Source organism: Crocodylus porosus, unplaced genomic scaffold, assembly GCF_001723895.1.
Source record: "Crocodylus porosus isolate Cpor-Errol unplaced genomic scaffold, CroPor_comp1, whole genome shotgun sequence".
NCBI lineage: Eukaryota > Metazoa > Chordata > Crocodylia > Crocodylidae > Crocodylus > Crocodylus porosus.
This window is the reverse complement of record NW_017728925.1, coordinates 5,420,244-5,435,735: the sequence shown is the minus strand read 5'-3', so window position 1 is coordinate 5,435,735 and position 15,492 is coordinate 5,420,244. Positions and strand designations below refer to the sequence as shown.

Below are 15,492 nucleotides of genomic sequence, written 5' to 3'. Positions count from 1 at the left end.
AAAAAAAAAAAAAAAAAAAAAAAGCAGCTAGAAAGGAAGGATGGTTCAATAGACAGGATGAGCCCAGGAGTGAAACTGGAGACCCACCATGAAACTGTCTGTCACTGTCCTGCTCTGGGTAAGTTGCTTAGTCTCTCTACCTTAGTTGCCCACCTGTATAATGAGAATACAGCTTCCAACTACAGAAGGGTGTTACAAGGTGTGGTAGGGCACTAGTAGTACCTGCCACTTGAAGGACTGGGCCAGGGAGGGGCAGGTGCCTGATTAGGGTGGCCATTTTAAGGCCCAGCACCCTGAGCAGAGGGCAGTTCATGATCAGCCAGCAGAAAAGAAATGCATCTCTGCCGAGTTCTTCCAGGAACACCTTGGAGGTAAAGGTGAGGTTATGGGGATGGCGTGGAGGCCTCATTGCTCCTGGGCATGACCTAAAACTGCACCCTGCCAGGGCAGAAAGGACTGGTGGGGCTCCTGGTGGCCTGGCAGTCCCCAGGTAAATTCCAGAAGTGATCATCTCCCCGGTGTAAGATGGGTTGGGGCACCTTAACCCCAGCTCCCACCTTCAGGTGGGTTATATAAGGCGGGGAAGGCCAGGCAAGCTTTTTGACGTACCTGAACCTGCTGGGGTAAGTGATCCTGCGGGGTCAGGCATGCTTTGCGAAACACCTGAGCCAGGAATGGGGGACCCCTGGACCCTGTGGATGGGCATGCAGCTTAGACCTGACCTAAGAGACCTCAACTGGTCCATACTGGGGCTAAGACCCAAAGGGGAGTCAAAGAACCAAGGTGGCCCACTGTAAGGGATGCCCACAGAGAGCAAAGAGGTTTGAGATCCTGACTGGCCTGAGATGGGGCCAGGGCCTACAGGGGAGCTGAAGGTCCCAAAAAGGGGACCACAGCTAGTGGGGTGAAGGGTACAGCTGAGTTTAGCTGCCTGGGATGCCATCTGCGAGGCTTGGGCCACAATGTAGGGATGGAACACAGCTGTGGATATCCCCCCTAAACATCAGGGTTCAAAATCAGCAGCCTCTGACCTGATTTAATATCCTCATACTATTACATCAAGGTGGACAGGTGAGTGAGGTGGGCAGCTGGCCCATAGATAGGGGGCAGGCCAGTGTTTACACTAGGTGAGAAAGCTTGCCCCTGTCACAGAAGGATAAAGACATTATTTAATAGTCTGAGAGGCAAGGATTTTTGTGGGTGATAAAAAAAAAAAAAAAATAGCACCCACAGAAATCCTTGCCTCTTGCATATTTCCTGGACCATTATTGCTACATCACTTCAAGACTGTTTAATATCTGAGACATTTAGACACTATAGCATTGTGGGCCTCTCAGCTACCATGGAGAGAGGATTTGATGTAGGAACATACGGATAAGGCCTCATGGAGCTGCCCTGTTCTAATCGTCTCCATGGTCATTAACTGAGGTGGAAGAGACAAGGTTAATTTGGGAATGTCTAGACAGCCTCCATGCTATGCTAGGGCATCCTGCTGTGATGCATTTGCTCTCACTCTGCTCGTGCCAACTCCTGCAAGTGAGGAAATGGAGCCACCTTAAAGCAGAGCTGAGCACGTGTCTGGAGCTGCGCCCAGGCTGCCTGTCTCATGTGGGCTTCTTGGCGTGAGCTCAGCACTGCTCTAAGATGGCTACATCACTTCATTTGGTGTTCTTGCAGTAGGAATGATTAGGTTCAGCATGCTTCACAACAGCATTCTCAGTTTTGGCCCAGAGGCATAGGTGACATGTAGGGGGAACACGAGGGCGGGGCATATGCCCCCCTAAAATTGGCCCTCAACGGCTGGGGAGTGCTGGCCAGTGCTGCCCCCCACCCCCCCAAATGCTGCCAGCACTTCTGGTTTGCTGCTGGCACTTCCACTGGTGGTGGCAATCCACTGGGGGACCCTGCACCCCCAGTTGGTGATTGGCACCTGGTGCCACCCCCCCAGAGCCAGGAGGCACCAGTTGCCCATGCCTAGAATTGTTGTAGATGAGCTCTTTGTGTCCTACTTTTGTTATCCCAAGTCTCTCTTCCCATCCCAAGGTGGAAGTAGGTTTCCCCCCTCCCCCTCTGCCCTCTCTTTCAGAAAGGCCTAACCTAAACTTGGATGCTGCTATCATAGTAAACTGTGTTCATGGAAAGTATTAATTTGACATCACAGGATCTTGAGGCCCTTTGGTTTAGCTCCAAAGTAGTGACAACATGATCAGTGTATCTTAGCCCTGAGCAAGAAGGCTAATGATCTTTTTTTTTAGATGGCAAGAGAGCCTAGGTTTCCCCCATTCCAGAAATTTGAATCCTTTTGTCTGCAGTCAGTGCAACATGCAGGCGTTATGCTCCACCATGCAAACAAATGCTTGAGCGGTCAGAAGTACTCGAAGCAAGACTATTGTTGCAGTTTCCAAGCGCTGCAAGCTGTGGGGTGGCAGGAATGGTATAGTCTCTCAAGGAGCCCACATTGGCTATTTTCTTTCACACTCTGAGATTAGACCAATTTTACAGTGACCCAGGTACCACCCCCTCCCTTCCTTTTCTTGCCCCCTCCACCCTCAATGATTTACTCCTTGGCTCTATTTCCTGTTCTGCATGCTCCTTTTCTGCCCCAAATCATGCTGACTTTTCTTTCATCCCGCCGTGGAGCACAGCAGAAGCTGGCTGAATTTTGCTGCAACAATAGTGTAGGTTTTTGGGTTACATGGAAGACATGAGACATTTGGCAACAGAGCAATGGTTGGGGAGCTATTTGCATGGCTGTTCAGACTGCCTCATTTAGCAGCCCTCTGGCTCTAGGTACTCTTGCTGTGTTGGCACTAAAATAACTTCAAACTTAAAAAATAAAGGCTTATGTAATTGATTAAATGTCTCTTCTCCTCTTCTACATTTAATCAATTGCAGGAGCTATTTATTGCTTCATATACTACAAAGCAATAGAGATTAGTACTTCATTAACCTATTCCATGTTATTTTGATTATATTCTTGCAGCACTTTAATAACATAGCTGGGGATCAGTGCTCCATGCTTCACTCGGGCATCTTAGGGATGCTTACTTTGTAGTCAGGGGAGGCAGAAAGCAGTGTTTCTACTATGATGCCATAGTCACCACTGCTACTTACCTGAGTAAGAGAGGGCATAGCTGCATTTCCAAAACCTTGTAGAGAGTCGGCAAGTAGAAGAAAAAATGTTGATGATCAACAATATTTTTTTTCTGCTGCTTGTGTCTCAAGAGGTCTCGGTGAGGAGTTAAAACAACCAATAGCAGTTTTTTATTTATATTTTTGAGAGAGCGTGGCGTTGCACCCTTAATTCTTGGCAAGCACCTGAGCCCTGCAGCTCTGCAACAATAGCTGAGTGGAGAGAACAGGTCTCCAGCAGTGTGAGAGGTGGCACATTAAAGAAATCCCCTTTAGTGTAGTAAACCTGCTTAAGAGAGTGCATTTGCCTGCTGGTGTGGGGGAAGCACAAGAGGTGCTCGGGCTTGTGATGTCCTTTGCTGGAGTGGGGAGACTGAAGGGGAATTGGTGGGAGGTGGAAGGTGTCATCCCTTTTGCTGTTCATAGCAAGTGAAATTCCCCCATGTAGTGAAGCAACACACGCTGCTGTGGGCCTTGAGGGGTGCATAGACCTTGTATGTACTCTGCACAGAATATAGTAATACTTGTGTTGTAAATAGGAGCCAAAGTCCCAGACCAGGACCCTGCTGGGCCTAACACTAAGCAAACAGAATTGAAAGGTCCCTGAACAAGTAAAGAGTGAACCCCCTCAGGAGAACAAACCTTTCAAGCAACTGAAGCTAAATTAGCATCTTCACTGGGCTCTGTCCAACTGTTGGCAGTATTAGTGTAAATTTGGCAAGCTGTGGTGATTTTTCGGTGGAATTACTCTGGGTTTACATCAGTGCCACAAAGGCATTTGACCCAGTAGATCACTCCTGTGCAACTCGAGGGGAAAATGTGGCCTGTAAATCCTCCTTTAAAATGGCAGGTTTTCCAGGTAATTGGACTTGTATAAACTTGCTCAAATAAGGAATAAATTAGACTTGTCAATGCAGAATTAGCTTGGTGCTGGTTTCTGTCAATTCTCTGCGTGTGGGTGAAACCCATTGAGCTTCCTACCTGCAAGGAAGTTGTAAACATGTGAAAATGAGCAAATTGAGTGCAACTCTCAGATCAGTTTAGAGTCTCTCAAATGTATTTGGATGACTCTTTTTCATAAAGGCTTTGAGACTTCCTTTGTTTGGCATCTCCAACTACCCCAATTAGCTTAAGCACTGGAATCATGTGTTTTATGTTGAAGAGGAAGCACATATGCCAGCCTGAACTCGACTGAGCAGAGCTCACTGCATCCTGTATGTTCCATGCTGTTTGCATTATGATGTTTGTATGATATAGGAGGGGAAATGGAAAGGAAGCTTCTGTCCAAGCTTTTTAGACCACAGCCCCTCACACAACTGGTGAATGACAGTCTGAGATGCCTGCTTCATTTTCTGCCACCAGGCTATAGATCTCCAGGTTGTGTAAAGGCCTGGCTATGGGAAGGAATAGTACATGCATACCCCAGTATTTCGTTGCCATCCATTCCCCTCCTCAACTCAGCTGAAGCTTTATATGCATTCCCTTTTAGTCTTCCCACCAGCATTTCCATGATGCTTAGTCTTCATGCTTGCACTCTTCACTCTTTTTAACCGGATCTTTTGCTAATATATCTCCATAGCTTCCTTGGTTTCAGTGAAGCTTTCCCATTTATACCAAATAATTTAGACGTGTGTGTATGGTACTTGGGCTCTGTCAGCTTCATCCTGCAAGATACCAAGGAAGCTCAACTCTGACTTATTTGAGTAGAATAAAGTCAGGCCTTGTGTCCTTCACTGCCTGGGATCTGACCTGCGTCTATAATAGATTTGTGCAAGCAGGCTAACAAGCAGCCCGAACTGGAGACTAAGCTAATGAAAGCCTCAGCTCTGCGGTATATCTCTGCCTCCTCTTTACCCGCGGCACGAGTTGTGAATCAAACTGGCTCCAAATAGCTCCATCCCCAATAATATTCCCAAGAGCACCGATACAATTTAATACAACTCTGCATCAAGATGCCAGGCAATTTAAAAAACTCAAACCTCTCCCTCCAGCCAAGTCCTATGCTTCCAAGCCACAGCCCTACTTTAAAATACGAGGGGAAAAGAGAGAGAGGAATGTGCCAGTACAGAATGTGTGTTGCGAATTAGTCTGTACTGGCATGCTCCTCTGTCTCTCTTCCCCTCATATTTTGAAGGGGAGCAGTGGCTTGTAAGCAGAAGACTTTGTTGGAGGAAGAGGTTTGAGGTTTTTTTTAATTGCCTGCCACCTTGATATAGGGTTATATTAAATTGTATTGGTGATCTTGGGAATATTATTGGAGATGGAGCTATTTGGAGCCTGTTCAAGGGAATGGTTTTTCCCCTCTAGAAAAATGCAGTTTTGTCCCAGCCAAGAGGATTCACAGGAGCGTATTGACTTGGCACACTCTTTTGACAGGGCAAATTGAAGATAATTGTTTTGCTTTTATTGGTTTTGATAATAGCCAAACATTTCCATGATGCTGAGAGAAAACATTTTGAAAAGGTAAAAAAAAAATTTTGATTAATAAAATGGATGTGGTTTTATCCTAGAGAAATAAATGTCAGTCTTCTCGAATCAAAATGTTTCTAGAATTTCAGTTCCATAGGAAATTTAACCTTTGTTCCAGTTTGGGACATTTGCTTTTAATGGTGGAGTTTTCCACACAACCAATTCCTTTTGCCAGCAGTCTCTGGGTGTTATGTGTTTGAAGTTGTAAAAAGTGTCTAGAGCACATGGATTTGTATACATCAAACTGGACAAAGGTGTGATTTCTAATAAAAGTGCTTAGGGAATTCTCCTACCACTGCCTACTGTGAGGTTTCTTGTGCCTTCCACTTAAGCATCTGCTACTGGCCACTGTGAAAGACAGGGTTAGATTCAGGGTCTGATCCAGAATGGTAACTTCTGTGAGTTGGAGCCTGGACACTTAACAGATATACCCCTACCATGGTTTTCATTGCTAGACACTGCTGCAGAGTTATTGCAGGAAAAATCAAGACTAAACCTACACTGCTATAGGTGGAGTGTGTGCATTTTTTTTTTTTTTTTTTTCCCAAGAAACACAAAGAGGGTAGTGTCAGTTCTCTATCTACCTAGTAGCAAGGCACTGTAATACCCAGGGAGAGCTGGTTGTCAGTCTTCTCCACACATCTGTGTAATTAACACTGGTGTGTAAATATAGTGGAATTTATATGCGTGTTTAATGTATTGTGTGTCGGGGTTCTTAGGCACCCAACTTCCTTTGAATGTCAGTGTCATGCTCCTAATTAATTTACTCCCCTTATAGAAACCTACTCCAAACATACTAATTGCTAAATATTGTTTCCCTGTAGTCCTCTGTCAGCATCTACCTTTCAGCTTCGACCTATATTGCAAGATGTTTGTGGCTACTTTTTGTTCTGTATTGATGTACTCCTGGCACTGTGGAGTTTTGGTTTGATTGGGGCTCCCAGGTGGTACTGCAATAGAGATAAGTGAGCTAACTCCAGCACCTGATCAGCATTTGGTGTTCTTATGTACTTGGTAGGAAGCACTTAGGATGATAGGATCATTGGAACATATGGCTGGAAGGGACCTCACGAGATCATCTAGTCCAGCCCCTTGCTCAAGACAGCATCACCCCTGCGAAATGTATGCCTAACCTACTTCTGAAAGTTTACAAGAATGGAGATTACACAACTTCTCTAGGTAGCCTATTCCGATGCTTGACCACCCTCGAAGTCAGAACGTTCCTCCGGATCTCCAGCCTAAATTTCCTCTGCTGCAGCTTGAGGCCATTGCTCCTAGTCTTGTTCCCTACAGCCACAGAGAAAAGCTCATCTCCAGTCTCTCTCTAATTGCCCTTTGGTATTTGAAGACTGTTGTCAAATCCCCCTCAGTCTTCTCTTCTACAGACTGAATAGCCCTAGGTCTTTCAGCCTTGTGATAAACTTTCCCTCTCCTAAGCAGATTTTCTTCCAGTGCAGACACTCTTGGTTGTTTCTCATCCACCATGATGAGCAGCACAGTTGTGCATCATATCCCAACCACTCCAGTCTGAAAAGAGGATTGTGGGCCAATCTGCTAAACCAGGATTTAACCAAGCGGCAGCCCTGAGCACAGCCATTCTCCTAATGCCCTTTTAAGGAGCCTAACAGCAGAGACAGCTACCATCTCCTTCCTTACCCCTTCCCTGTCTTCTCACAGCTCAATGAAATCCTTCTGCTCTGCAGGGCGGCATTTTCCATTCTGAAATATGCTCTCTGCCCTCTTCTTGCTACAGTGCCTTTTAATTAGGAGCACGCAATGCTCTGGAGGCCATGCTGCTGGCTTTTTGGAAGGGTGTTTTGGAAAGTGATTGCAACTGGATTAAAGTGAAAGGTTAGGCAATTTATTCATTTGGCATTTTCCAAGTGTATTGGATTATTTTATTTTGAAGGAACAAGATAAAGTCTTGCTTCTTAGAGGTTATTGATAGTACTAAATCCATTCCTGTGCTACACAAATTGGGCATAGTAGCCTTGAAATGCCCCTTCAGCATTGAGAGATGTCAGCCCTGCTGCTCGCTTTGCTTTTTTCTATATTACGATTGCAGCAAGCAGCCAACTGGAGTATTTCCGTCTAGTGCTCTCGTTACTTGCCTCTCAGTTCTTCCCTGCTGCTCCAGTACTGGAAGTCTCTTCCTCCTGATCTTGGCATGGGAGTCATTAATTAGAGGGCCTGAATGGAGGGTGATTAGAGGCAGAACCCAGGGGAGTTTGTGCATTTGCTGTGCACCTGGAAGCTGGGTTAAGTTCCAGCATATCTAGCACCTTCAGCTTGTTCCTATTCAGATCCATAAACAGATTTCCCATGAAGCAGGATTAAGTCTTATTTTGCTGTCATAGAGGACAATGGCTGGGACAGTTGCATCCATGCTTAGATCATTCCTATGCTCAGACTTTTCATGCAGGGAATATAGATCAGCAGGACATACCCTATGCCCAACCACTGTGCTCTAGGCCTGGAGGGCTTGGCTCAAATTATATAGTTAGCTTCTGTTGCCTCTAATTGTTGTACAGGATAATGCCTAAACCAGTGACTCCAGGTAAGATTTCTTCTTGGTGAGGGAAACTAAGCAGAACAGACTAGATTCAAACCTAAGGTAATTTCCTGCAGTCAGTGATGCATCAGCAGGAGTGTAACAATATTCCTGAAGCATTTGGAGCCCATTACCTGTCAAAAATGGCATTCGACAAGTACTTCCTAAAGGGAGCTATGGTTACTACCACATAGAATCAGCTAGTGTAAATCAGCATAACCCCACTGAAGCCAATAAAATAGACTTGATTTATGTTGGCTGAGGTTTTTTCCCATTGAGGTTAATGGCCATTGTCACTGGCAGTCCCTCAATTTGATGATCTTACCATGGCTCATTGATGGGTCTTGAAGTGAAGTAGCTATCGTGCAGGTCTACACGTGATCCCCAGCTACACTGCCATAGTAACGCACCACCCCAGTATATTGTGCCACTATAGAGACGTAGTGGTGAAATCTAACCATGTGCCACACGCATGGCAAAGTAACTCCCCATACATACTGCACCATGCTTTAGTATTTCCAAGTACTCAAGCATGGTGCTATAGCAACATTGTCATATGTCAACATGTAGACATGCCCATAATGCCTGGTCCAGTGAAGTTGGTGTTTGAGGATCACTAATTCAATGTTAGTAATGTTGGCTTCAATAAGGATGTTGGCATTTGTGCAGTGATCTTCCTATCTGATATGGGGCTTCCAGAGGCATCATTGGTGATACCTCCCCAAGACAATCTTGAGATGATGACAGTAGGTCACCAACTTTTTATGTCCATGGGGGCATGTGGGGATGGTAACTATACAGTAGACCTGGATATTGGCATCTTCCCAGTGATTGCAATGAATAAACACATGCTGAAGCAATTTCCCAGAGGCACTTGCACACTGGATCCTGTGCTGGATCTCTTCATCAATGTTCATGGTCTGAGGGAAGCAGCTACCAAAGTAGATGTACTCGAGGGTCTTTCCCTTATGGTAAATTGGGGAGGTGGGTCACGTTCATGCTGCAGGGATGGCTAATAGAGCACTAAATATCATCTGTATTTTGGGAGGAAAATGCATTAGAAATTCTGAAGTTGCTTCAGTGTAAAGCGGTTCCATCCTTGTGCTGGCTATGGGTTAGATTTTTTAAAAAGTGTGTGTGTGTTAGATGCTAGGCTCTTTAAAATGGGAGCTTTGAGAGATGGAGCACTTAGGGGAATCTGACCCTTGGCAAAATGTCTAACAATGAGTTGAGCAACTGACCTCAGCTAGTGCATAGAGAAATCTGACCTTGCATATTTTTTTCATCTAGAATCTTACAAAGAGGTTTTTTAGCTCTTGGATTTACAGTACCTGCATTGCAGATGAATGTCCTATAATCTCATTAAAAGGTGGTTGACCACAGATTTCAAGAGTCGACAATAAACTTTTATATAAGTTTCAAACAAGACTTTATGATAAAAAATTGCTATCTTGAATTCCCATTTCAAATGCCTCCTCTCTCCACTGGCCTACAACATCCTATAGCAGAGATACTTTCCATAGATGCGATAAAGCAGCAGGTCAAATAGTCCTGGAGCAGAGCTTTGACAACCCAAATAAAGATGCAGGAGGTCAATTGTCTCTGATCCCCTAGTGGAAGAATTGCAATCTGATTGGGGACATGTTGGATTGATTTTTGTCTTCCACCTTGACAAATTGGGCCCATTTTCTGCACCCAGAAATTAGTTTATTAGTCTCATCCTAGTCCAGGTCCACATCACAAAAGCCCCAGGTTGTTTGTCATGACTGGCAGCTGCTGCTCAACTCTATATAGTAGCAAGAGACTCAGCTAAAGATATGCACGCTGACAGAGCTGTGTAGGATGTGTTGAGCAAGCACAGGAATGGGGTATTTGTTGGCTATCATCCTTAGTTCACAGAGCTTTAAAAAAGGTGAGATAAGTATCATAAGCCACAGTTCATATGACTCATGAAACAGTGAAGTACATAGCTCCCAGAGCTACAAATAGCACCCTACACATGTGGCTCTTAGTGTCATGGCTTAGCCATCGCACCACAATGCTGCACCACGCTGCTATCTAGAAGCCTGTTAGTTTATAAAAGCTGTTGGTCCACACTCATCTTCTATGCTTTTTGCTTTCAAGAATGCTCTGGAGGGTATTGCATTCTTTACATGTTTCCCCACGCTTCTAAATCCTTGGGGCATAGCTCTGCAGAAATCAGTGGAGTTATGCAAAGGTATACCAGTTAAAGAGCTGTTCTCGCTAACTGTAGTGGACTACTTGGACCTATTGGTTCCAGTTTATGTCAGCTGGAGATCTGGCCCAGTGATAAATTATCGTGTATCCCCATTTTTCTACCTCTACTTCTCTTCCATGCCATCTTCTGCCCAATAGAGGAGGCTGAACAGTGCATTTCCATGCCGTTCCTTGCCCAAAACCAGTGTAGTATGGCCTGATCCAGCAAGATGGTTTGATTTGCATAGTCTTCTTCCTGAATAAAACTATTGTGAGTGGTACCCAGTGAGGTCAGATTCATCTCCATAACTCTCGTCCTTAATCTAGGCATCACATTCAGGCCAGGTACAAATAGGCACAGCTATTATTGGGTCCACCTGTTATTTGATGTGATTCCCACATCTGATGCAAGTAAGTGGGTATGGATATATTACTAGGATGTATGGAATAGTGTATATCTTTCTGGGTAGGCAGACAACTAGACAGGTAGCACTTAAGAGCGGTATGGAAATTACTGTCATTAGAGTTATTTAAACCAGCATGAAAGGAGAGTTGTTCCAAAAGATGTTCCTTCCCAGTAGAGTTGTATCTACACTAAGCTGCATTTGGTTGAATTTGTCCCAGTGCCTGATGGATATTGTGTAGTTATTTTCAATACAGTGGTCAAAGTATCACAGCTCAGATTCTACCCTGTTTTGCTACCTTTTGTATATTAGAAAAATGGTTTGGAGGTTAGGGTACTAATCTAAGAGTTGGGGAAACTCAGTTCACTTCTCTGCTCTTACAAATTCTGTTGTACAATCTTGGACCAGTCACTAAGTCTTGCTGTGACTGACTTCTCCATCTCTCAGCAGTATGCCCCTACCTCACAGGATCAATACGTTGAAGACTTGGAGGTGCTCAGATGATGTGTTGATAGGGGCTACACAAGTACTCTAAACAGAAAGATCCTTGAGTGAGGTTACTAGGCATTATGTTTGGGAACAGCTTGATCAAAGAGAGATTCTAGCTAACAGTTCAATCTGCTCTTTCACCTTTATCTTGTTTTGACTGGGGGGGAGGAGGAAGGTGTGAGAGAGAGAATCTGTTTGTACTTACTTAGATGCCATATATCCTCTTTTCTTCCTAAACTGCATTGACTGTTCCATCTGCTTATTTATCACCCAGAGTTAGAACCCGGATTCCAGTTAGCAATCTGTGCATCGTGGTGTTGTTGTTTTGTTTTAAACAAGGCACTGAAAGATCCAACAAAGCTTTGATGCATACAAACTACTTGTAATACAGCTGTTAAGGCTCTTTCATCATATCCATGAATAAAATGAATTGTATTGCTATCAAAATACATTTGATAAATTAAGCTTAATCCTCCTCTACTGCTTTTGGATGGAAAGCCCTTCAAGTGAGAGAGAGGCTCCAAATGACTTTTTATATTAAATGGTTTGAACCTAGGAGCGATGAAAAAGACAGATTAAATACGAATGCATATAATAATAAAAAAAAGATCTAGCAATATATAACCAAGTTGTCTCAATGAATTTATCAACCACTTTTGCTCCTAAAGCTTTTGTTCTAATCCAAGGGAAAGGCCCCAGTGAAATGAATTTGGTGTATTCTTGCTTTATAAAAAAGAGTGCTCATGTCCTGCAATCCTTCCACCTCGGACAACGGACTAGCTTGATTTGGGATGGGAGTCCTCCACAGGGCATGTAAGTAAGGGGATCCAGCCCACTGACATAATTATAGGCAGGCCTATATTGCAGGAGGTGCCATTTTTCAGATTCCTTGTTCTATTACAGTAGTGAGAGAGAAGCCCCAGCTAAAATCGAGGCCCTGTTATGCTACATATTGGCCATGGTGAGAGAGTCCCTGTCTCAAGGAAAATACAATCTAAATAAATAAGACAGACAAGGGATGGAAGGTAACAGATTAAGTGACTTGTCCCAGGTCACACAACAGGTTGGTGGCAGTCCAGTAAAGAACCCAGCTCTCCTGAATCCTTGCCTACCTTCTTATCTACTAGAGCATGCTGTTCTGCATAAATGACTGCAGAGAGCCAGGATCACAGTCTGAAGATACCAGATCATTTCTCACAGGAAGTGAAGATGGTATCTCTACTGCCTTAGTCATGCCCCTGAATTACTGTTCTTCCTTCCCAAGTATCTTCTCATACCATAATTGAATGGACAGTTCTGATTTAATTTTCTGGCTCATAACTGTGTCATGTGACATTAGGATCCTCTGGGATACCATCCTAGAAGTGGTGGCATTTTATTGGAGTGTGAAATGATCCCTACTTAGCCTGACTCCACTCACTAGGGATTTTCTGAGGCGCTTTTAGCCAGTGTTTTACAACGTGCTAACAGTTTCCTGAGTAAATGAAGCTATACTAGGGCTTGATGCAAAACCCACTGGAATTAAAGGGAAAACTTACATTTCAGTGGATCTTGTATTAAGGAAGTGCATCCACCCCCCTAACTTTAAGCATGTATTTAAGCCCCTCCCTATTTGGCAAAGCACCTGCTTAAGTCTCATTGTCTTTAAAGTTAAGCATGTGCTAGGATGCTTTGTTGATTCACAGCATTCATGCAGTTGGTTTAGTATTATTAACCATGATGATTATGCTAACAGCAGTAATGATAATAGCTGTTGTTACTAAACCTGGTTTGTTACATCAGGCAATGGGAAACAGTTAAAAGGGTCAGATAATCAGTTTTCTATGAAGAGACAGTGCACATTAAAGGTATTCTCCTCTTGAAGCCAGAGGCTGGGTCAGTGCAGCTCTTCCATACACAGTGGCTTTCTTTTTCAGGCATGCAGTTTCTAGATGCTGAATTCATCAGGAGCAAGGAACACAATTCTGGGTCTTGGCTTCACAATGCACTACCATAAAGAGTGTAAGTCGCAAGCAGATATGAAAGTACTTATGCAAGATAAATGGGGAGAGAGGGGGAGGAGAAATGCTAGTGAAATAAAAGCCTGTTTCTTCTGCAGCCTGTTTCCACTGTGCAGTCAGGACTTCTGCTCCTAGAGAAAAGCTAGAAGGTTGTACTTGCTTAAAGGGATGGGAGCGGGGCGAAACCCTGTTTCACCATATTCACACCCTGATCTTCCTTAGTAATAACTGCAAGGGTTTTGATTCCCTCTTTATGGCGCTCTCTACTTCCAACTAAAATCAAAGAGTGGCAAAGGCAGGCACTGATATTTCAATCACCTACTTTTAGGTAAGCCCACAGCCTGACTGACTGCTATGCAGTCAGCATGGTGAGAAAATGCCCTAACCCCATACTGCAGGATCAAGACCTTTTGTTTGTCAGACTGTTTAGGCAGGGATGGTCTTTCACTACATGTCTAGGGATTTATTTTATGTTCTTCATCATAATCTTGGTTGCATCCCCTAAACCCCAAAGTCCAATTGCTATTACTGTTAATTCTATGGCCAGTCTCTATATTACAATCATGCTTGCTCTGGACAGAAGTGAAATGAGATGTACCCAGGCACTGCTGATAAGCTCTGCTCTGGTACCCTTTGCAGCCTTGAGTGAATCTCTCTACCCTCTGCCTTTGTTATTAAATGAAGGTGATAGTTATCCATCTCTCTGGCTGGCTAGGCTCTTACTGCAGCCCACTGAGCTCAGGGCCAGCAGTTGCATGGGTCCATCAAGCATTCTGAACAGGGACAGACCCTGTAAATACCCAGTGTTATTTTTAGTGTCCCTGGAGAAGCGAGCGAAGGAGCTTTGACTCCAAACTGGGTTGTTAAGGAGAGGAATCATAGCTTCTGCACAGAGAATTAATTCCCTTGGGGGGACTCCTCCCGGGCCTTGTTCTGGCATTTTTCCCCCAGAAGACTTTGTGGGGAAAAAGACCCTAAACAAATAGCAAGAGCCATGGCCTTGTTGCACCTTGCACTGGGAGCTGCACAACTGCTGGTGGGTGGCAGTGCTAGGTGGCGTTTGGAGCAGTTGTGTGTTCAGGCTGGCAGGTAAGACCGAAAAGTCAGACTCCCCCTCACCTCCCATAGGGGCTCCCCTGGATCCTCCTGCTTCCCCCACCCCTTGCTTGTGCCTGCCTGTGCTGTGTCTCCTAGAGGAGCAGGCAGGGAGGAGTCAGCCTGCCTGCCCCACTGCTGCTCTCTCCCAGCTGAGCCAGCCCAGAGAGCGGCAGGCGTCCCTGGAGAAGCCAGCGAAGGAGCTTTGAGTCCAAACTGAATCCTACGGAAAGGGAGTAGCAGGTTTACAGAAAACGTGGGTGGGAAGGGACCTCGGGAGGTCGCATCTAGTCCAGCCCCCTGCCCCAAGCAGGACCAGCCCCAACTACATCATCTCAAAAGCCTCCAAGGAGCTTAACCTGCGGGCCAGACGCCGGCAAGGGGGTCGTGCCCCGGGCAGGAGGCAGCCGGGTGTTGTCCCTCCCGTGGCGGCAGCGGCGCCGGAGCCTGCAGGCGAGCCCCGGGGGCGAGGAGCCGCTGCAGCCGGGCGGGGGCGGGGGCGGAGTCGGGTCCCGGGCACCTGCCCCGGCCGGGCCGGGCTGTATCGCTCCGTCTCCAGGCAACCGGGCAGCAGCGTCATTTCCTGACGAGCCGGGGCGGGGCGGGCGAGCAGCCAAGGGGAAGCGCCGGCCGGAGCCGCTCAACAGTTGAGCAAAGTGCCCGTCCCGGCTGCAGCCGCCGGGCTGGCCCGGGGCGCCCCGTCTCATGGCTCGCGGGGCCGGGGAGGGGAGCCCCAGCGCGGGGCCGGAGCCGCGGAGCGGGGCGGCGTGAGGGCGACCGCGGGCCATGTCCGTCGCCTCCTCGTCCTCGTCCCCCTCCGGCTCGCTGGGCGCGGGGGGGGCCCCGGCCGGCCCCCGCCTGCTGTCGGCCAACGTGCGCAAGCTGCACCAGGCGCTCAACGTGCTGCTGAGCGAGGCGGAGCGGGAGCAGTTCATCCACTGCCTCAACGTGTACCACTCCCGCCGCAACGTCTTCGACCTGGTGCGCACCCTCCGCGTGCTGCTGGACAGCCCGGCCAAGCGGCAGCTGCTGCCCATGCTGCGCCTGGTCATCCCGCGCTCCGACCAGCTGCTCTTCGACCAGTACACGGCCGAGGGGCTCTACCTCAAGGCCGACTTCGCGGCCGGCTGCAGCA

The 15,492-nt window shown here is 46.3% G+C and overlaps 1 protein-coding gene across 2 annotated transcripts in view; it reads left to right on the top strand.

Annotated features, from left to right (window-relative positions):
- The first annotated feature begins 14,998 nt into the window (after positions 1-14,998).
- The window catches only part of WHRN (whirlin), a 108,318-nt gene continuing 107,824 nt past the window's right edge, over positions 14,999-15,492 (top strand). For both annotated transcript variants that reach the window (XM_019540628.1, XM_019540627.1), the window contains exon 1: positions 14,999-15,492. This exon is cut by the window's right edge and continues 305 nt beyond it. In XM_019540628.1, coding sequence (XP_019396173.1) covers positions 15,144-15,492 — 349 coding nt within the window. In that variant the 5' untranslated portion in view covers positions 14,999-15,143.